The 23,972-nt window shown below is 37.9% G+C and overlaps 1 protein-coding gene across 2 annotated transcripts in view; it reads right to left on the bottom strand.

Moving 5' to 3' along the window:
- Positions 1–23,972, bottom strand: part of VTI1A (vesicle transport through interaction with t-SNAREs 1A) — a 449,364-nt gene that overhangs the window by 145,289 nt on the left and 280,103 nt on the right. Inside the window, exons 6-7 of one of the 2 annotated variants that reach the window (XM_049764530.1) lie at positions 3,707–3,777; positions 2,382–2,443 (exon numbers count right to left, since the gene is read on the bottom strand). In XM_049764530.1, the coding sequence (XP_049620487.1) occupies positions 2,382–2,443; positions 3,707–3,777 (133 nt within the window). Of the gene's footprint in view, positions 1–2,370; positions 2,444–3,706; positions 3,778–23,972 lie in introns of both variants that reach the window. The other variant, XM_049764531.1, reaches the window with a different exon arrangement.

The raw sequence follows: 23,972 nt of genomic DNA, 5'->3' as shown, positions 1-23,972 counted from the left end.
CCCTGAAAGCCACGAAGAGGCAGAATAAACTATTTTTCCTAAATGCTACATCTGATTAAGCCATACCATTAAATGACAGCTGAACTTTAACATTAATATGATATTATTTAAATAACCACATGATTTTTTTACACTAAAAATGATGAATGATTTCTGGACAGCTCAATTGACATAAAGCAGGAGGACTCTTTAATGAGATTCGACAAGATGGAGACACATGCAGAATATTTGTTCCAGCTCACATGGTAGTTGCCTCCCAAGGAAGCCATACAGGGCTTTTTCCCTTTTCTTTTTTATTGTCTATAGGCACTGAAGCATTACTTTCAACCAACACTTCACTGTAGATTTTGAGTTTTCTAGGGCATTTACATGTTACTCTTACTCAGGGAATTTGTAGGTTTATGGTTATGAACTGAGAGTCACATAGTATAAGGAAAGAACCGGACACTGTGGAGTTCAGTTTGTATTGCCTGGAAGTGTTCAAGCAACCTTGGGCTTGCTACAGATTCACCTACTAGAGAAATCTCATTGGCTTTGAAGACTAAGCAAGCAGCCAGCTGCTTCATCATTTCTTATAAAATCAGCTTCTGGGGCCGGAGAGATAGCATGGAGGTAAGGCGTTTGCCTCTCATGCAGGAGGTCATCGGTTCGAATCCCGGCGTCCCATATATGGTCCTCCCGTGCCTGCCAGGAGCAACTTCTGAGCCTGGAGCCAGGAATAACCCCTGAGCACTGCCGGGTGTGACCCAAAAACCACAAAAAAAAAAAAAAAAAAAAAAAAAAAAAAATCAGCTTCTAACACAGCAAACACATTTTTAAAAGCAAATTATTATTATATATTTGATGCCTGATCAGAGAAGACTTTTATTAAATTTTTAAACATAAAAATTTTTAATTTTTAAACCAGCTTCTTTAATTAGAATCCAAGTGATAGGATAGGTAGGGTATTTGCCCTGTACATGTAGACCTGGGTTCCATCACTGGCACCCAATTGAGTCCTCAGAACCCCACCAAAAGTGATCCCTGAGCACAGATCCAAGAAGAAGCCCTGAGAACTGCTGGCATTGGCCCCCAAATGAACAAAATTCCATTTGAGGTATTCTGGAGGCATTCTCCAACATTCCTCATTCACACTTTAATTTAACCACAGCTCCAAATTGAAGGCTATTGTTGCATGTCAGCCCCAGAAGAGATTGACTGATGGAGGGATGGAGGATGAGGTCTTTCCCCTCCAGCTCAGAGCACATGTCTGCCACCCTGTCCAGCCGACGGTTCTGAGGTGAAACAGCGGGTAAACAGATCGCAGACAGTCAGGCTTGTGGAAATATTAGCTTTATTTGGTGGACAAGACTGAAGTCCAAAGACTCAGCATAAGTTCCAGCCAAAAGCCTCTTGCCTTCCACAGACCCTTGTTTTTATCCCCCAGAATCAGGTACCACCCAATGGTGGAAGCAGAATCAGGTACCACCCTAGGGTGGGGGCAGAATGCCAGGTCACACCCTAGGGTAGGGCACAATCACCTATCAGGGTAGGGTCAGTAACATAATAATCCCCTAAAATATTTACATATACAACAATTCCCCCTTTTGTTTAGGGTAGGGTCAGTAACATAATAATCCCCTAAAATATTTACATACACAACAGGCTATTTTAAGTGATGTTTTAATTTGGTAGACTGTGATTGTAAAATAAGTGCAGGTTTGATAATACCAAAGTAAGTAAGTGGCTCCAATTTTTAGAACAATGAAAACATTTCCCACTCCCTTCCAAAAAATTACAAAAGATAGCTGATTATTGACACTCATACATGCATTTTCCAACATTCTGCTAAACCGTTTCCAGTAATAAAGGTATATTATACATAGGCAACATTAACATCTGCATGTGCAAATTCTAATAATCTGATTCCCTTTACATTTTAAAAACCACCTTTAGGTATGCATCACTTGAAATGTTTCTACAAACAGCCTCTCAAAAAAGAAACAAAAACAAGGCCACAGAGTAAAGCCAACACTAAGCCAGCCCCTAAACCAGCAGGACTGCATTCTTACAGTAGAAGACTTATAAAAACGAAAAAGAAAATCCGTCTGTTCCTGCCATGGGGCCTTCCTCAGGCTATGAGACATACTACATGTCTATTTCTGTTTTTTGTATAGCTTGAGGTTTCCCCCCTAGCTCAAACCCCTCTAATCTAAGCTACTTGGAATGTGTCTCTGTCCAAACAAGAGTGAATATCCACATTTTGTCATTTCAAATGACCCTAAAGAGGGTAGAGGCTCGGTGGCAAAGAAGATGGCTTGTTACAATGAGATGAGAAAACATAGCTTTTAAAAAAAAAAAAGAGAGAAAGAGAAGAAGATAGGTCCCTACCTTGTTCTTACCTTCGCAACATCCCTGTCAGGACTCGGGAGCTTTTCCCCAAGTTAGCATCTGTTTCCCGCAGCTAGAAGGAGAAAAGCAGCATTACTGTGGACACAGCAAAACTTGAGGCAATCTGGTTATTTATTTCCCCAAGTATACCAACAAACACTACTTTGGTCATGATTGAATATCTATTTTTTTATATATATAAAATCTTTATTTAAGTACCATGATTACAAGCATGATTGTAGTTGGGTTTCAGTCATAAATAGAACACCCCCTTCACCAGTGCAACATTCCCACCACCAATGCCCCCTTCCCAATCCCTACCTGTATTTGAGACAGGCATTCTACTTCTCTCACTCATTAAGATTATCATGATAGTTGTTAGTGTAGTTATTTCCCTAACTCATTAAAAAAGAAAGCAACCACTTAAATATATGTCCTGGTATATTTTTCACACCTAAACAAATGCTGAAAATTCTTAGACACAGATAATCACCTGGAATAGAACTGAGTACTTGAACTGGTTTTTGATTTTAAGGTTTCACAGGTTTATAATGTGTATATTTGGTCATTAATCTACTATTAGTAAATGAGCATAGTTCTAGAAATAAAAATGGAAAGAACACAAATTCAAGAAGAATGCTGACGCAGTTGGAGTAAAAGTGTAGAGGGTAAGATGCTTGCCTGCCTGCAGCTGCACAGTGGATGGCTCCCAGAAATATTGCACTCCTGACAACAAGCCAAGATAGCCCCTGCATACCCTCAGAAGAAACCCAAACGCTTTCCCCACAGAATAAAAATAAATAAAGAAAAATAATATTGGGTGGGACTCCGAGTAGTGGTCAGGGAGCTTAGGAATCTGTTTGTAGAGGGTTGATGGGTTTTAGCATTCAGGTCCAGTAGTGCTGGGTGCCACCAAGACCACACCTGAGGAACACCAGGGTTATAGCTGGTGTTTCTGGGGTTAGCTATTGTGACATAGAGACTGAACTCAAGGCTCTCCATATGAGGCAGGCACTTCAGGCTTTTGAGCTATCTCTATAGCACAACCCTGCTGCTGTAGGGCTTTCACTGAGAGAACTGGCATATTCCAGCATCTCCCCAATGGCCTTCTCAGCTGGACAGCACAGAAAATACCTTTTAAAGAGAGCTGGAGATGGGAACAGTCAGTTTACTTTTTCTCTTTCTCACATCTTGCCCCTTTTCCCAATTGTTATATTCATCTGTACATTTGTGTAACTGTTACTGTCTGTGCATGAGCCAAAGATCTTTTATTTTATGTCATATTTCCTAAATTTCTTATAAAAACAAAACAAAACAAAATTATCTTTTTACTTACTCTTTCACGTGCCCGTTGTATCTTTTCTCTGTCATGACTGAGATTTTCCAGCATCTCCTGGCCAATTTGTTCTAGGGGAAGGAAAAATCGAGTAAGGAAACACAAATACAATCTTGGGTGCAAGTAGAAGCCTTAAAGACTACAAACATGACAATAGTGTGGAATTAATATAAAATAAGCATACTCTCTGTATATGTATATATATCAGGCAAATTTTGAATTCATATACTTAAAATACTTTGAAAGTACTTGATAAATTGCCTTATTAATCTTAGTTACATGTGATTTATAATTCACTTTCTACTATATAGTCAATATTTACCCCAGACCTTTATTGGGGGTAATGGAGGGAGTTGGGCTATACCATAAGTGAGCACTATTCAGGGCTTATTCCTGGTTCTGTGCTTAGGGATTAACTCCTAGCAGTGCTCAGGGGCGCATATTTAGTGCTGGGGATTGAATCACAGTTGTCTATATGCAAGACAAGTGCTTACCCTGTGCTAACTTTCTAGTCCTGAAAAGATGGTTTGGAAGTATTATAAATTACAAAGACCATCTCAGCATACTAGGAGGGACAATGAATGTTATTTCTCATCATGGAATGCAGATTGGGGCATTCATGTATATAAACAATGCTCATAATTCTATTCTACCTTACCTGGCACTGTTGTGATTATAAAATAATAATTTTACTTAGAACAATTTTAATCTTAATGTATTCACCCCATAAAAATAATCATTATTCTCCATGACTGCAGCAGAATTATCTTGAGGCTTTTGCCCTTTTAGAGCAAAGACTTAGTGCTCAGGCTAGGTGAGGTGCACAGTAGTTGAGGAATGTTCAAGTTAGAGAAAGAACTTCTCGACATTTATACAGGTCAGAACATTCATTAAAAAGCTACACCACTGAATTCCAATGAGGTTTTTCCACTGCTGTGATCATCCTATTTGGTTAGCCCTGGTCAAGATCTCTAACTATATACACCTTGCAAGGATGTAGATGTGTCTTGATTTGACAAATATGCAGCTGTGGTGACTAACATCTTTAAGACTCATTCTCAAACCCTTAGGAGATGACTTACTCTAGCACAGAAAAATGTCCATTTGTGTCTCTGGTCATTGTGGCAATTTATCAGATCCTTATTCTACAGTTACTGTTGTAAATTACTTTATTTTAGGGGCTGGAGAGATAGCATGGAGGTAAGGTGTTTGCCTTCCATGCAGAAGGACAGTGGTTCGAATCCCAGCATCCCATATGGTCCACCATGCCTGCCAGGAGGAATGCCTGAGTGCTGCCGGGTGTGACCCAAAAACAGAAAACAAAACAAAAAAATTTAACACAATAAATTACTTTATTTTACAGTTACCTTATAAGAGCAATAATCCCTAATGTGCAAATACTAAAATATTAAAGAAGCATCTAACAAAAGCAAATTGTTTCATTAAATCATTTGGTAATCATCATGGTAGTTTTGGGTTCATAGCTGCATGCTGACAACTTTTCAGAGAAATAGTCTAAAGTGTAAATCAATGTTCCCACCCTATCTATAGAGAGCTTAATCTCTGCACTTCTATGGAGAGATTCATCTCTTCTCTGACCTTCAGTAGATGTGTGGTTTTACACAACTATAGCCTAATACTAAATTAGCTTTGTTGTACTTCAGTTTCTTCATTTCTAACATGGGGATTGGAATAGTTCTGTATCTTTAAGGGCTAACTAAGAGACTGTAATGAAAATATTTAAGACAGTGACTGACTAAACCAAGGGTCCTCAAACTATGGCCCGTGGGCCACATGGGGCTGGCTGCTGTCTGTCATTTTTATTTTTAAAGAAGGACAGTCATTGGTGGGAGAGGGGGCAAGGCATTATGGGAATTGCTATCTGGCCTTCAGGTGGTGAGAGGATATGAACATCGCAGCTGGACTACAACTACCCAGAATTCAGAGGAATCATTTGGGAGGGCCATCTGCATGGTGGCTTTTGGGTAGAGAAGGTCAGAAAGCAGAAGAGAGTGTGGGAGACAGAGGTGCAATACAAAGGCAGCTTGGAGGAAGTTGGCAGCATTATTAAGAGGTAAGTCCCATGGTCACTACCAGAAGAAATAGAAGGAATTGTGGATAAGAAGAAGAAAAAACGTAGTTAAGGGTGAAAAGAAGGAAACATTGAAAGATGGACAGAAGAAAAAATAGAAAGGAGGAAAAATTATGGTGTGAATAAGAAAAGAAGTAAGATGGAACAGAAGGAAAGGGGAAAAAGCAGGAAAGGAGTAAAGGTAGAAAGGAAGAGAGAAGGAAAGATGTTATGCTGGATGGGTGGTAACAAAGTGATCTCTAATCTCTGGATCTCTGGATGAGCTGCCTGCTGTTCTCCCCTGCTGGTCAGTGACAAACTGAGGAGTAGCAAAACACACTTTAAATTACAATGAGTGCATTTATATTCAGTTGTATAATGTTATGTTGTATGTTGTGTAAACCCTGGTTTATACTGTTGTGATCTATGAACAAAAATGCAGGTGTAATTAACTTTTTTCACTGTTTAGGGACCACTGTATTGTAAAATGATAATTAAAAAATTAACATTTACTATACTTTTTTGTTAATTTATCAAAAAAAAAAACCAAAAAAACAGAAGTCGCAGAAGCGATCAAATAGTCTTAAATGAAAGCTCTAATGTGGTGAGGAAAGTGCATTGACCTGATCACACGTACTATGTGGTATGTCTGTGTAATAAACCCTTAAAATTGCAGAGTGCAAAATTTCTTAAAGGGGCCTAGTAATTAAGGAGGAGGAACACTGAGGATGTCAAGTGGTTAATGGCACCTGCACAGTTTGACCCTGAGGTAAAAGCGGAGTTTCACCAACAGGCAACTGATTGGTGAAACTCTGCATTGCAGTCTGTATGTCTCTGTATGAGCAAAGTTATTGCCAGTATATTGTTTTTGTAGAACTGTGTTTATGTATCATATTATACATATATTATATTATACATATAAATATTATATGTATATATTCTACATACATATATAGAATATACACATATAAATATATATAAGATATATATATTGGTATTTTACTAATAGTAATTTGGAATCCCTAGGGAACAATGATGTCAAGAAAGAGAAAAATTGACTTGGAGTGTAGGATATTCAAAGAACAGTGGACTTTTGATTACTTTTTCATGCAGTACAAGGAAAGAGCTATATGTCTGATATGCCAGAAAATAGTGTCTGTGTTCAAAGAATACAATTTGCATCGACACTATGAAACTCAAAATAAAGATAAATATGATTGTTTGGTCGGAGAAGTGAGAAAAGATAAAATATTAAAACTGAAAACTACACTGACAACTCAGCAAAATACTTTTGTGAAGCAGAAGCAACCAAATATTTTCATCACTGTGAGCAAGTTTTCAAGTTGCCAAGCAAATAACATGCACTGGCAGACCAATCGTGGAGGGAGAATTTGTTAAAGAATGCCTTCTTGGGGGGAGGGGGAAGAATGCCTTCTTTCTATTGCCAAAGAGATGTGTTCAGAGAAGCCATACACTGCCTCATCCACCAACAAGCACTGTGTTGTAAATCACTAAAGTGGGACTCTGTTATGAAAATTGTTGTATCTTGTGTTTACTTCATTAGAGCTCATACACTAAACCACAGACAATTTCATAAATTTTTGTCTGAGCTGAATGTTGACTATGAAGATGTTCTGTATCACACAGAAGTCCATTGGCTGAGATGAGGGAGAGTTTTGAAATGTTTCTATGAGTTACTTCCATAAATTACAATTTTTCTGCTTTCAAAAAAACAAAGAATACCAGAGCTTAATAATGCAGAATAAAAATGATACCTTGCCTTGCTGACAGATGTAACAAGAGCTACTCAACAATTTCAATGTGCAACTTCAAGGGAAGGGGAAGCTTATCTATGATATGCAATCACATGTCAAAGCATTTGAAGTAAAATTAGGTCTCCTCATCAAACAAGTGAAGGAGGAAAACTTCTGCCATCTCCCCACAACTCAAAATCTGTTAGTGGAAAAACCATTGATGCATTTTCAAATAAAATATGTCTGGACTCACTGAAAATATTGCAAGAGGAGTTTCAAATTAGATTTAAAGAGCTTCATCTCCATGAACAGGACAATCAGTTTTTCTGTAACCCATTTTCTTTTCTTTTCTTTTCTTTTTTTTTTTTTTTTTTTGGTTTTTGGGTCACACCCTGCAGGGCTCAGAGGTTACTCCTGGCTCTACGCTCAGAAATTGTTCCTGGCAGGCTGGGGGACCATATGGGATGCCAGAATTCGAACCACCATCCTTCTGCATGCAAGGCAAATGCCCTTTCTCCATGCTATTTCTTCGGCCCTGTAACCCATTTTCTATCGACATTAAAAATGTGGATACAATTTACCAAATGGAACTGGCTGAACTGCAGAATTGTGACTCTGAAACATGCATTCAAGTCAAGCTGCCTTCTTAATTTCTTTTTTTTGTTTGTTTGTTTGTCTGTTTTGGGGCCACACTGGTGATGCTCAGGGGTTACTCCTGGCTATGCACTTAGAAATTGCTCCTGGCTTGGGGGACCATATTGAATTATGGTCTGTCCTAGGCTAGCACATGTAAAGCAGATGCCTTACCACTTGTGCCACCACTCCAGCCCCAACCTTCTTAATTTTTATGCATCTCTCCCCTCTGAGACATATCCTCATCTCAGGAAAATACACTCAAAATGGCAACCATCTTTGGCAGCACTTATATATATGAACAGACTTTTTCTAGGATGAAACATTTGAAATCTCCCACCAGATCAAGACAAATGGATGTACACTTTTATCATTTGTTAAGACTAGCAATGACAAATATAGAACCGGACATTGACCATCTCATTAGCCAAAAGCAGACCCATAGTTCCCATTGAAATACTGGTAAGTTTTTTAATTTAATTTTACTTCATTTTAAATATTGTATTTGTTCCCATTTTGTTTCTTCACTTCAAAATAAGATATATGCAGTATGCATAGGAATTTGTTCTTAATTTTTGTTTTAACTTTAGTCTGGTCCTCCAATGGTCTGAGGAACAGTGAACTGGCCTCCTGTTTAAAAAGTCTGAGGACCCTGGACTAAACAGTAAGCATTTACTGCATGTGGACAGCTGATACAAAACTCTAATTGGTTTTGACCCCTTTTTATGCTAGATCTGTCAGAACCCCCTGGAAATGCCATTCTAGTCACAGGACAAAATATCTGTCATACCTTTCTAACAAAACTGCTATAGTTGGGCCCGGAGAGATAGCACAGTGGTGTTTGCCTTGCAGGCAGCCGATCCAGGACCAAAGGTGGTTGGTTCGAATCCCGGTGTCCCATATGGTCCCCCGAGCCTGCCAGGAGCTATTTCTGAGCAGACAGCCAGGAATAACCCCTGACACCCGGGTGTGGCCCAAAAACCAACCAACCAACCAACCAAACAAACAAAAAAACCTGCTATAGTTAAATAAGAGAAAATTCAAGGATACCATAGACAAACAAACAGGTAGCAACAAATAATCATCGATCCTGCCTCTGCTGCATGCAGTGCTGAGACTTGGGCAGTGAAAAAGGCCAGGCCTTTACATTCTGTAAGATCCATGCTAATAGACAATTTAGCAGTTACAGGGCAAATGGTCCCTTAGAATCTATGTTTTAGGAAGCATAGGAAAGAGGATAAGTAAAAGGATTTGTGTGTAAGAGAGAGTACAGTTGCGAAAGTATTTGCCTTACATGCAGATAAATTGGGTTAGATCCTTGGCACCCCAATGAGGGCTGCCCCCAAACCAAAAAAATAAATACAAAGAATTCCTTTCATGAAAAATCTAAATAAGGGACTGGAGTGACAGCACAGTGGGTAGGACATTTGCCTTGCATGAGGCTAACAAACCAATGCTGGGTTCGATTCCTGGCATCCCATATGGTTCCCTAAGCATCTTGGCTTTGAACTCAGGAGTTACTTCTGTTGGTGCTCGGGTACCATATGGAATAATGGAGATAGAATCTAGTTGGCCACATTCAAGGCAAGTACTCTACTTGCCTACTATTGCTCCAGCCCCACAGTTTTTACTACTTATAAAACTTCTTAGCATTCTTTCCAGTAGAGTACCTTTTCAATATGACAAACCTCTAAAATGTACATCAATTTTTTCTTACTATTAGTTCCATAAATTTATCCTTAAGGTAAATTGGAAAAGATACATGACTGAATGAAGACACTTTGAAAGTAGAAGAGAACACTAATAAAGGAGGAAAAAGAATTGGATAAGATTTGAGTTGCCTGTTAATTTTCTGTATAAAAACAGGATTCAATTTTGTCATATTCAGTATTACTATTATACTGCATTCCTTTATATAAATCATAATACATGTCATAAAACAATTGAAATTTAACTGAAAATCTCTATGAGTGCAACCATCAAAAGAATAGAACTTTTTTCAGTGAAATGCTATTTATATAATATTTTGCTATCAAGATTGATGGTATCATGATAGGAAATCTACAATGAATAGATAATAGGTGATTAGTATTGTGTGTTAACAGTGTAACATTCTCAGCCTCCATTTAAAGAAAGTGTCCACTAACAGTATGGGGTTCGGCAGGCCCCTGCCACGCCGGAGGCCTTCTTAACCAGGCCTATGAGGGGTGCGGGACTTGGGTAACCCCAGCACCCCTCCACCACCTTGCTCCAGATCTCCAGGGCTTCCCTGGGCTACATGCCTGGGCAAGCCGGTGAGTTGGGCCCCTTGGTGGAGCCTGAAGGTATCCTAGGCTTTCCCCAATTATCCATTCAACTGTTTAGGGAGGGTCTGAGTGGGGCTCTGAACTTCTGGCCTCCCAGCTTCTTGAAGGATCTCTCTCCTTCCTGGGAGCTGGGAGTCTAGCAGTATGGGGTTCGGCAGGCCCCTGCCATGCCGGAGGCCTTGTTAACCAGGCCTGGGGGGGGGGTGCAGGACTTGGGTAACCCCAGCACCCCTCTACCGCCTTGCTCCAGATCTCCAGGGCTTCCCTAGGCCACATGCCTTGGCAAGCCGGTGAGTTGGGCCCCTTGGTGGAGCCTGAAAGTACCCTAGGCTTTCCCCCATTATCCATTCAGCTCGTTAGGGAGGGTCTGGGTGGGGCTCTGACTTCTGGCCTCCCAGCTTCTTTTTTTTATTTTTTATTTTTTTTTAAATTATGAGAACAATGATGCAAAGAGGACAAGGTAAAGTTACAGTGAAAGAACAATCGCCCATAAACAGAGTTCTCAGAAGAAATCCCCTTGCTGATGCCTAAATATTGAACTTACAGTCAAAAAAAATTAAGAAAAATAAGGCAGAACCCATGTACAATTACTTTGTCCACAAGTCCCCAGATTGTAGGACATTATAACATTTCTTAGCAGTACACAAAGCAACCTAAAGCCATGAGATTTATGTGACTCCTTAACTTTGAAGGCATAGTATTTTTATATATTCATGAACATACATATTAATTTAAGTTAACATCAAAAGTTTAAGAGGTTTATTTTTTTTGGGGGGGCTATTCAAAAGGGTACAGTAAAAATGGTGTTAGATTGGCAAATATTGTTTGCATAGGCCCACCCAAATATGGGGGTCATAGAAAGGAATAGCCTTGGTCTAAATACAAGGAGACCACTACCCCTGAAGTTTCCTGGCATAAGACCAACTCTAGGCTCCAGGCAAACTAGTTTATTCAATCCAAGTCATTGTCTGTAGTGCCAATACAGTTTTATTTTTCACGAAGTCCTATTGTTGGCATCAGGTTTCTGTATTAAAGATCCTGGAATCTGCACATCCTACATTGAAGTCAGGCTGGTGTGGAGTATCCTCTAGTTTCACCTCACAATTAAGGGGCAATACAGCAAGCCCTGTCCAGTAAGCAGGTCATTGTTCTTCTTAAGTCTTCTCAGTGTTAAGGGAAGTCTCTTTTGATTAGATCGATGTCAGAGCAGCTGTAGGGTCTTCCCTGGTAGAGGAATGCTTTCAGGTGATGTTATAGACAACCTTGGATGTTTTGTAGATATCTTCTCTAGATCAGGGGTGAATGAAGAATACCCATTCTTCTGAGGCCTGTGCCAGGTCTTTATGTCAATGTTCAGGGTGTAAGGTCCCATTGCACTACAAGATTTGTGTGTTCCCATCTCTATTAGATAAGAACTCATTGGTATGTATAGTATTTTCCCGTTTTAGTGTGCCTAAGCAAACAAAAAATAGAGCTACGTTGTGTTATCAGAGTATATGGTGGCATAAAAACACGTCCAACAATACCCATGACTTAGTTCAAACATAAGCATTTAACTGAGGGATTCTTTCACACCAAATTCCATATTCAGAAGTTCACAAAGAGAAGATAAAAAAAACGGGGGGAATCGTCACTGTATAAGAAAATATTCAGCAAAAGTTATAGCCGTCAAAGAAAACACCCATAAAATGTTGAAAAGACATGTCCTTTTTAGTTAGAAAGGGTAAATGAGGAATAATGATGATAGGGGTTAAGGAAGTTAAAGAGAAAAATGATCTTTTGTAGGGGTATGCAAAAGGGCAGAGTACAAAATGGACATTCTGCATACAAAAACATAATTCAATGATAGTGAGTACTATTAATGGATCTTGTGCGATTTTGAAAATATAGACTGAAAAGAGATTACCAGTGAAGCTGGGAGGCCAGAAATTCAGAGCCCCACCCAGACCCTCCTTAACAGTTGAATGGATAATGGGGGAAAGCCTAGGGTACCTTCAAGCTCCGCCAAGGGACCCAACTCACCGGCTTGCCCAGGCATGTGGCACGGGGAAGCCTTGGAGATCTGGAGCAAGGCAGCAGAGGGGTGCTGGGGTTAACCAAGTCCTGCACCCACCCTAGGCCTGGTTAAGAAGGCCTCCGGCATGCTGCTAGGCTCCCAGCTCCCAGGAAGGAGAGAGATCCTTCAAGACTCCCAGCTTCTTGGGAGTTGGGCCCTTGTTGGAGCCTGAAGGTACCCTAGGCTTTCCCCCATTATCTATTCAGCTCCTTAGGGAGGGTCTGGGTGGGGCTCTGAACTTCTGGCCTCCCAGCTTCTTGAAGTCACTGGTATCTCTTTCCAGTCTATATTTTCTAAATAGCCCCCTCACACACAAGATGCATTAATAGTACTCACTATCATTGAATTATGTTTTTATGTATGCAGAATGTCCATTTTGTACTCTGCCCTTTTGCATACCCCTACAAAAGATCATTTTTCTCTTTAACTTCCTTAACCCCTATCATCATTATTCCTCATTTACCCTTTCTAACTTAAGTACTGTAGAGTCCTAAGTCATAGACCAAAGTGGTGCCCTGGAGTTAACACCCACCCAACTATTCCAAAAGGCATAAAAAGGCCACGTATGTCTTTTCAACATTTTATGGGTGTTTCCTTTGATGGCTATAACTTTTGCTGAATATTTTCTTATACAGTGACGATCCCTCCCCCTTTTTTTTATCTTCTCTTTGTGAACTGCTCAATATGAAATTTGGTGTGAAAAAAAATCCCTCAGTTTAATGCTTATGTTTGAACCAAGTCATGGGTATTGTTGGACGTGTTCTTACGCCCCCATATACTCTCATAACGCCACGTGGCTTTATTTCTTGTTTGCTTAGTCACACTAAAATGGGAAAATACTATATATACCAATGAGTTCTTATCTAATAGAGATGGGAACACACAAATCTTGTAGTGCAATGGGACCTTACACCCTGAACATTGACATAAAGACCTGGCACAGGCCTCAGAAGAATGGGTATTCTTCATTCACCCCTGATCTAGAGAAGATATCTACAAAACATCCAAGGTTGTCTATAACATCACCTGAAAGCATTCCTCTACCAGGGTAGACCCTACAGCTGCTCTGACATCGATCTAATCAAGAGACTTCCCTTAACACTGAGAAGACTTAAGAAGAACAATGACCTGCTTACTGGACAGGGCTTGCTGTATTGCCCCTTAATTGTGAGGTGAAACTAGAGGATACTCCACACCAGCCTGACTTCAATGTAGGATGTGCAGATTCCAGGATCTTTAATACAGAAACCTGATGCCAACAATAGGACTTCGTGAAAAATAAAACTGTATTGGCACTACAGACAATGACTTGGATTGAATAAACTAGTTTGCCTGGAGCCTAGAGTTGGTCTTATGCCAGGAAACTTCAGGGGTAGTGGTCTCCTTGTATTTAGACCAAGGCTATTCCTTTCTATGACCCCCATATTTGGGTGGGCCTATGCAAACAATATTTGCCACTCTAACACCATTTTTACTGTGCCCTTTTGACTAACCCTTAAAAAAACTCTTAAACTTTTGATGTTAACTTAAACTAATATGTATGTGCATAAATATATAACAATACTATGACTTCAAAGTTAAGGAGTCACATAAATCTCATGGCTTTAGGTTGCTTTGTGTACTGCTAAGAAATGTTATAATGTCCTACAATCTGGGGACTTGTGGACAAAGTAATTGTACATGGGTTCTGCCTTATTTTTTTTTTAATGATTTTTTGACTGTAAGTTCAATATTTAGGCGTCAGCAAGGGGATTTCTTCTGAGAACTCTGTTTATGGGCAATTGTTCTTTCACTGTAACTTTACCTTGTCCTCTTTGCATCATTGTTCTCATAATTAAAAAAAAAGAAGAAAGTATCCACTTAAAGAAAACAAGTGAAAAATGGAGCATAGAGAAAGTTTGTGATCTATTCCTGCCCCCAAAACATTTAAAATATGGCAATGAAGAAGTCAATATTAGATTGCTCATAATATACCCACAATTTTATCAGGCTCACATAGGAAAAAATCTTTACTCTGAATGGATCTAAAGTTTCTTTCCAAATAATCGATGAAGTAAGAGGTCAGAATACAAAAAGACCATACACAGAAAGCAAGGCATGTGTGGTTTCTTCATTACGTGTTCCTCAGCTCCAATCAAGTTACACCAAAAACAGATAATAAATCAAGTGGAATTATTTCTAATACAGACTATCCTTAGCCAGAATACTCTTAAATATGAAGGGATTATTTTGCTAAAAATTTAGTAACATTGTTAGATTTACTTTTCTTGAATGAAAGTTAAGATGTAAACACTCACTAAAAATATCTGTAAAGGAAATACATACTCATAGGCCTAAGTCAATGATAGATGGGACATTCTCAATCTAGGGGTTTTCATTATTTTCTTTCTCATTAATATTTTATTTTTAAAATAAATTTTATGCTCCCATCAAATTTTCAGGCAAGATGGAGACATTTATTAAATAACTCCTGCCCTCCCACATTATCAACATCCCCAGAGAGTGTTATATTTGTTATAACGTATCAGCCTACACTGACGCTTCAATGCCATGGAAAATTCAGAGGTTGACATTAGGGTTTTCATTTTTCAAATGTTCAATGTGATTTTAGAACAGGGAATAGTCATATTGTTTCATCTGGATTAATTTGAACAATAATCAGTTTTGCAAATACTATATTTACTGACCACAAATTTCTAATTAAAAATAAGAAATAATGTGAAACTGAAAAGAAATAAAAATTGATGCTAAATTCTACATGCCTGCATGAACATGGTAAATCAGTTCCTGAAAAGATAAGTTCTTTCCCATATATCTCTTATCCTTTGTACAGGAATCCTGGAAATTATCCTTGGACTACAATATTCCAAGTTATACAAATGAGCTTTTGTTTTCACAATTACTCAGATGAATCATATCCTTGATCGATGACTCTTTGATGGGTCAGAAATGGTATGAGAGATTTTGGATAACATTTCTTATTCTTTTCAATATACTGTAATGATGGCGGGATATACAACAGACATACAACACTTTCCTGCCCATAAAGAAATAACAAAGAAGAGACTTTCAAATTTAGCAAGATCTTTCTCAAAGTTTACCTGGTAGTATAAGACAAAATTAGGCTTATCTTAGGAGCCTATGCCCCTGAAAATATAATTTCTTTCATTACAATGTAATTATGTAAAAAATAATGCCATCTGACCATTCCAAGATTGACATAAATGGGCTTAAAAACTACTAGACCTGCATTTTTCAGTTGACCAATAAAATATTTGCTATGAAAAGGCACAACTATGAATAAATTTGTAAATCACAATGTTTTAAATAAATTTTTTTTAAAAAAAGAAAAGGCCCAGGGGCCAGAGCTATAGCACATCAGGCAGGGTGTTCACTTTCCACAAGGCTGGCCTGAGATTGATCCAGGCATTCCATATGGTCCCCCAAGCCTGCCAGGATTAACCCCTGAATATTGCCAGGTGTGGTCCAAAAACTTAAAAATAAATAAAAAAATAGGGGCCGAGAGATAGCATGGAGGGAAGGCACTTGCCTTGCATGCAGATCGGTGGTTCAAATCCCGATCCCATATGGTCCCCCGACCCTGCCAGGAGCGATTTCTGAGTGTAGAGCCAGGAGGAACCCCTGAGCACTGCCGGGTGTGACCCAAAAACTAAAAACCAAAAAAAAAAAAAAAAAAAAAAAGAAAGAAAAGGCATACAACTGACTGACTGAAGTTTGTCATTTTAGAAACAGATGAAAGAGAAGAAGCCTCAAATATAATGTACCAAAATGTTCCATGTTATATATTAAAATATTAAGAAAACAATCTTAGCTATTATAGGTAGTGCACTGACAAAAAATTAACAATCAATTTTTTGTTTGTTTCGTTGTGGTTTTGGGTCACACTGGTGGTATTGAAGGCTTACTCCTGACTCTGTATGCAAAGATCATTTCTGGTGGGTGTGGTCCTGCGGATGGAACCAGGGTCAGATGTGTGCAATCTCTACCCATTGTACTATTACTCTGGCCCTCATGATCTATCATTCAACATTTTAATAGTTAATTATATATATATATAAATATTTAAAATAGCTAAAAATGTATTTTACAATCAATTTCTTAAAAAAGTAGACAGGGCTACTTTTTTTTGAGTGATAGTACAGAAGATAGGGTATATTTGCCTTGTATGCTGCCGACCCAGGTTTGATACCCTGCATCCATATGGTCTCTGAGCGAGGCAGGAATGACTCCTGTTACAGAGCACCTTTGGTGTGGTCCAAAACTAAAAAAAGTGAAGGTAGCTAGTTTCAAGTTCTAAAAGAAGGAAAGGCTATTTTCTAGCACTCAAATTTTTTTTTTTAATCTTGGCTACATGTAAAAGTCACTCATAGTAAAAGGAAATGTATGGATTACAGGAATGCATAGAAATACTATAAAAAAAGTTAGTTACAAAGTAGGTGTTTTCCTATGTGTACTGTCAACACAAGACAGATGAGAAACACAAAGAACTGTGCTTGGATATGGCTTGAGAACTTCTGCCCATTGAATCTAACCAAGGCAAAAATCTGATGCTTCAAGAAAGCAAGAAAGTTAAATACAACTTCCCCAGCAGAGAATATAGGCGAGGCTGGTCATTCTTTGCACTTAGCACAACCTTCTGGTTAATGGAGAAGTTGTTCTCTTACTCTCCGGCATAATGACTTGAAATCATGCCAATGATTTAACCCCAATCAAGAAGGGGATGACTGTCCTCAGAATTGATGTTACTCAGGCATGAAGATCTTTTTTCATTTTGACTCCTGGAAAGGTGAGAAATTAGGAGTGTTTTCTCCAGTTTTCATTATAATTTCAAGGGATACAATAAACTTCTGCTTCTAGTTTATTGTGTAAAGATGCAAATGACTGTTCTTGTAAAAATATAAAAAAAAAACCATGAGGAAATGATGACTGTACTTTCTTGGAGAAATCTAGTGGACACAAAGAAGTTGTGATGGATAACATAGAGAAATAGGACCTAGAAATGTAAGCGAAGAGCCGTGGCAACTAATATATTGGGCAAGGTCTGATTACAAATCTGCCCTTGGGAGTTCTGGGGAGATGATGAGAAATCAGTTAAACATATGGACATGCAAGTTATAGACAAGAATGGAATTTAGGTGAATGCTAAAAACACTACAACCTCTGATGAATTTCCATCAAACTTCAAATTTAATTAGGAAGAAGCAGTGGAAAAGGGGCTTTTTGTAAAGAGAAAAGCACATATTCCCATACATTTTTGTGCTTTTGTTTTCAGATACTATTAAAGTAGGGTGAAACATGAAACAAAAATATGGTAAATGCAGAAAAATTCACTCTGAGTTCAAACACTAATTAGATTTTGTATTTAAAAAAGTAGCATATTGGGGCTAGAGAGGTAGAGCATTTGTCTTGCATGCAGAAGGACGTTGGTTCAAATCCCGGCATCCAATATGGTCCTCTGAGCCTGCCAGGAACACTTTCTGAGCATAGAGCCAGGAGTAACCCCTGAGTGCTGCCAGATGTGACCCAAAAACAAAACAAAACAAAAAAGTAGCATACACACATATTAGGGGACCCTAACTTAAAATGCACCCAGTCTAATTAGTGATTCAACAAAGCATCAACTCACCTTAATTTAGGGGAAGAATCAGATTAATCCTTTTATCAAACACAACCTAAGATATTTCTAGAGCAACACAAATTAAAAATGTTATATTTCAGGGCCCGGAGAGATAGCACAGCGGCGTTTGCCTTGCAAGCAGCCGATCCAGGACCAAAGGTGGTTGGTTCGAATCCAGGTGTCCCATATGGTCCCCTGTGCCTGCCAGGAGCTATTTCTGAGCAGACAGCCAGGAGTAACCCCTGAGCACCGCTGGGTGTGGCCCAAAAACCAAAAAAAAAAAAAATGTTACATTTTAGATTTTATCACTCCTTACCCAAAATGGTGTTTAGAATACCGTACAAATCTTAAGATACATAAAAAAGCAGGAGGGAAAACAAGAGCAATAAAGAGAAACAGTCTATGTAAGTAGACCAAATAGATAACTTAGTTGTTATAGTAGATAAAGAATATGCATTAGGTTTAATTTCGAGTTTGATGCACTTGTTTTCTTAAGATATATTACTCATTTGATGTGCTGTAAAGTGATGAATCATTGCTAAACTAACAAAAAGAAAACAATGATATTAATTTTATTTGTTTAGTTGTAACATGTAATTAAAGATGGTCAATGTGACCAAGATATATTATAAGCAAGAAGTTGACCATAGGTCATTTACACTCACTTAAACATTGAATAAAGTGTGGTTTCAACTAAGAAACAACTTTCATAGTTGATGTATTTTTTAGAATAATATATGACATTTCACAAATCATTGTATATTTTCATTATTTTTCATATTTTATTTCACTAATCAAGAAAAGTTTTCCTAAACATTTGGTATCTATTTTTTAATATAGTCTCTAAGAAAGTTCATTGTTTCATGTTCAAATTACAGAGCAAATACTAAATTATTTCTGTGTTGAAAATATTTGAGATTTGTAAAATCAAAAACAAAATGTAAGAAAACCTAACTTGGCTCTTCTTTAAGTACAGAAAAATTATCATAATGTTTTCAAAATAATAAATTGTATACACATTTTTCAAAAAAAAAGAATATGTATTATAAAAATATGTATTATGTAATAACCATCTTAAAAATTTTACAGAAAATTTTTCCTCTATTATCTTTTACTCTCCCTTCCTCTTTTTCTTAAGCTTTACCTAAGCTAATTATTTATCTTAATTCAGACTCATCCTATCAGAGTCAGACCTCTAACAACGTCTTAAGAATAGATCACCTATTGTATGTTTTTATGTGGGCATGAGTACATAGAGAGAGGACTCCTCTCTGAGAGCCAAACCTAAATTGTAAACAATCCATGCCTATAGTGTATATAGCCCCTCCTATACTATCCTTCCTCCTCCCCACATCAGAAATCCTACTATCCCTTCACCCCACATTTCCAATCCGATATCCTATCTTATTAACGCTCCTTACCTTCAGTTCTTAACCCATTAGGTATCAAGAACCCACTCAGCCCCACATCTCATACCCCGGCAAGAAACAACAACCAACACTCCTGCTGACTCATGATCTGTGGCCCTCCTTCTCACCCCTCCCCCAAATGTGGAGTGTTGTTTGATACTGGACTCAGCTCCAGAAGAATCCCCAGTGCAAGAACTCTACCAGCCCTTTCTGCCACAAATCATTTCTCAATCTCAACAAGACCAGGGTGTGTTATGAAAATGTGCCCTGGATCCCACCCCACACAAGAATATCTCAAAAGATAATGGGGAAGCCTATATTTCCTTTATAAGTTTAAGACTTATATAATACTACCTCTTAACCTGTTTATCTCCAAATATAAGGTAGTCTCCTGCATCACTTTGATCCCTTAATTTTTTAAACTTATTTTTGTTTATTTTTCCTTTATATATATGAGTATGTATATATATAGAGAGTCTTGTTTCTGTTTTCTTTTCTTCTTTAACTCCACCTGTTTTGGTTCTGCTTGATTAAAAAAAAAAAGGAAGTTTTTCCTGGAATAATAGCTCAGGTCAAAACCAGGGCATAGAGATGATGGAGCCTGACACTCTCACCCCCAAATGCACAGGCAATATAATATAGCACCATTTCTTCTTGCAAAGGCATACTAAAAATAGAGAAATTTTACATATAGAAACAAGCTCTTATCTACTAGGGATAAGAACTCATACAATTTAAATACATCTCCCACCTTGAAAATATGTCATGTGGTCCCAACTTAGACTCCATGTGATTAGACAGTGACTGTCCAACCCTAAGCCCTAGATCTCAGACATAGAAGTGAGACAGTTCTCCACAACAGCTCCAGGAACCAATCTCCCTCTGGAACATTCTTAATACTGCTCTGACACCAACATGCACCAGTTTTGATATGACATCCTGACAATGAGGAAATGGCAACAACTTGGTCTAAGAGCAGGTTGTCTTACCTCACCTCCTAATGATAATAAGATGAAATCAAAAGGCATGTCATCCTTTGATTTGTACAAAAGCTAGCCATGTTCACTATCTACAGAAGACTATGACAACCATGACTGGGCAGAACTTATCCTGGACCAATAAAAAAGACCCTAGTCTAGGCCTTGGTCTATGATCTGCACAACAACCAAGATCTCTAATTCCAGAGGACTGACTGAGACAACTGCAACCAAGCAGGTCTTCTGGAAACATAATGAAAGATTCTATCCTATGCTTCATCCTAGGATCAGGGCAAAAACCAAGACCACCAACTACAGAAGACTGATTAAAACAACAGTGATGGAACAGAACTCCTAAAACCGTAATGAAAGACTCCATCCTAGGCTCCATCCTTTGACCTATGCAAATACCAAGATCTCTAGCTACAGAGGCCTAATTTTATCATCCACAATGGAGCGGAAAGTTTTCAGACACCACAACAGGGCCTACGGGAGAGTAAAAGAACATGTACGGAGCCTGTAGTTATTCCCATGACAGTATACTTCAAGGGCAGAGAAACCCTGTATCTCTAAGGGCAAGGGAATTCCCTTTTGAATCTCCCCAATATTTACTGTGCCTATGCAAGAATAAAAAAAGAGAGAGAAACACAAATTAATTTTTTTTTCGGTTTTGTTATTGTGCCCCCCCCCTTGGCTTTTTTATTTTTGTGTTTTTATTTAAGGACCATGGGCATTGTGTAGTATGTGGTTGTTGCCTTTACTGCTGTGATGCTTTTCGAGTTTTTTGTTTGATTTTTTTGTATTGTTGTTATGTTTTTCTTCCCTTTTTTCTTTTTTCTCTTAAATTGATATTTATAGTCTCTAGAAGGACTCCTCTCATTTTTTGCTTGTTTGATTTTTGACCCATTTTATTTTATTTTTTTTCTTTCCTTCAAACAGAACCACATAAATTGAACCATCTTGTTCTGCTCACAAATTGAGAAGGAAATAATGGAGGGTACCAAGACCAAACAGTCATATGAACAATAAGTAGAAATAAAAAATTATCAGACTTAAACACCAAGTCCAAAGCCAACAGCAACAGAATGGATACCCAATCTACAATATGTTAGACACAGAGCAGACCACTTATGCTAGCAGCCTGGGGAATAAAAAAGGAGGATATGGGGTGCATGCTGGGAACAGGGGTGAAGGGAGGGCAATATTGATGGTGGGTATGCCCCTGATTCAATGTCGCTATGTACCTAAAATATTACTGTGAAAGATTTGTAATCCACTTTGGTCAAAATAAAAAAATAAAAATAAATTTACAGGAAAAGAAAACAGTGCAAAAATGTACAGGTTTATAGAAAGAAATGAAAACTATCAAAATGAAAGAAATTCTAAAATAAAAAATAGGACAACTGAAATTAATTCACTAATAGGACAACTGAAATTAATTCACTAACAGATCAGTGAACAAAACAGTGTATCCTTTAGTTATATAAGGAATATTAACCCTGAAGATAGTTTAATGGAAACTAAAATTAAAAGAGAAAAAGAAATTTGAAAAAAAAAAAAAAAAGCACATGTTATGTATCTGGGTAATAACACTGCATTAATCACCTGTAACAAGTAGACGTTTTATAATAAAATTTTTTAGATATCCTGGGAAAAGATATTTCCAAAGACAAACAATAGGATGGAACAAATATTTTAAGAAACAATAGCCAAATCTTTCCAATATTTCTTTTTAAAAGTCAATCCCAAAATAAACATTTTAACAAGCATCAGTCCAGATAGATACAATGAAAACCACATGTAGTCATGTAATAAACTTATAAAATCTGAAGATAAGTAAAAAAAATGGAAAGGCAATTAGAGGAAAACAAAAAGTCATACTGCATGTAGGACAACTATGAGAAGATAAATACTGAATTTTCACCAGAAACAATATGAGCGGATAATGAAACAGCATGGCAAAGTGTTGGAAAATAACAGAAGAACAAGAACAAAAAATAAGTCACCCTAATATTCCATATGTGGTGAAAACATCCTTTAAAATAAAAGCAATATAAAGACACTTGTCTTTATAATTAAAAACTAAGAATTATTTGACAACCGAGATACAAGAAATGTTAAAGGAAGTTACAAAGATAGAAATGAGAAAAAATAAATCTGAATAATTTAAAAAATAATATCCTAGATTATACCCTAGGAACATAAAAATACAATACAAAAATCCCTTCCTCACACCTATATTCATTGCAGCGCTATTTATAATAGCCGGACTCAGGAAACAACCAAGATGTCCTTCAACAGATAAATGGCTAAAGAAATTGTGGTACATATATACAATGGAATATTATGCAGCCATCAGGAGAGATGAAGTCATGAAATTTTCCTATACATGGATGTACATAGAATCTATTGTGCTGAGTGAAATAAGTCAGAGGGAGAGAGATAGATGAAGAACAGTCTCACTCATCAATGGGTTTTAAGAAAAATAAAAGACATTTTTGCAATATTTCTCAGAGACAAAAGAGAGGAGGGCTGGAAGGTCCAGAGCTCAGGACATGGAGCTCACCACAAAAAGTGGTGAGTGCAGTTACAGAAAGAACTACACTGAGAATTATCATAACAATGTGAATGAATGAGGGAGGTAGAAAGCCTGTCTAGAGTCCAGGCAGGGGTGGGGTGGGAAGAAGGGAGATTTGGGACATTGGTAATAGGAATGTTGCACTGGTGAAGGGGGATGTTCTTTACATGACTGAAACCCAACTACAATCATATTTGTAATCAAAGTGTTTAAATATAAATATTAGTAAAAATTAAAAGAAAAAAGAAACCAGGCACAGAAAAGCTAAGTAACATACTCAAAAAAAAAAGTAAAAAATGTAACTACTGTTTTTTTTTTTGTTTGTTTTTTGGGCCATACCCAGCGGTGCTCAGGGGTTACTCCTGGCTGTCTGCTCAGGAATAGCTCCTGGCAGGCACGGGGGACCATATGGGACACCAGGATTCGAACCAACCACCTTTGGTCCTGAATCAGCTGCTTGCAAGGCAAACGTCGCTGTGCTATCTCTCAGGGCCCCATAACTACTGTAAATAAAAGAAAATAAAGTACAAGGAAAAGCAATGGTGTATATAAATAAAATGTATGAAAACCATAATGCAAAAGATAAAGAGGAGGACATAAAATATTCTGTTAACTGGGTGCTGAAAGGTGATAAAGTGACATACATGGTACTCTTTAAATAACAATAATGTAAACCACAGTGTCAAAAAAGGAAAGGGAGAGAAGGGAGAGACCAAGAGATAGAGGAGAGACAGAGAAAGAAGGTGAGAGAGAAAGGGAAGAGAAGAGGAAAGAAGAAGAAGAAGAAGAAGAAGAAGAAGAAGAAGAAGAAGAAGAAGGAAGAAGAGAAGAAGATGAAGAAGAA

This window comes from Suncus etruscus, chromosome 17 (assembly GCF_024139225.1).
Source record: "Suncus etruscus isolate mSunEtr1 chromosome 17, mSunEtr1.pri.cur, whole genome shotgun sequence".
Classification (NCBI taxonomy): domain Eukaryota; kingdom Metazoa; phylum Chordata; class Mammalia; order Eulipotyphla; family Soricidae; genus Suncus; species Suncus etruscus.
This window is presented reverse-complemented; position numbering and strand designations above follow the sequence as displayed.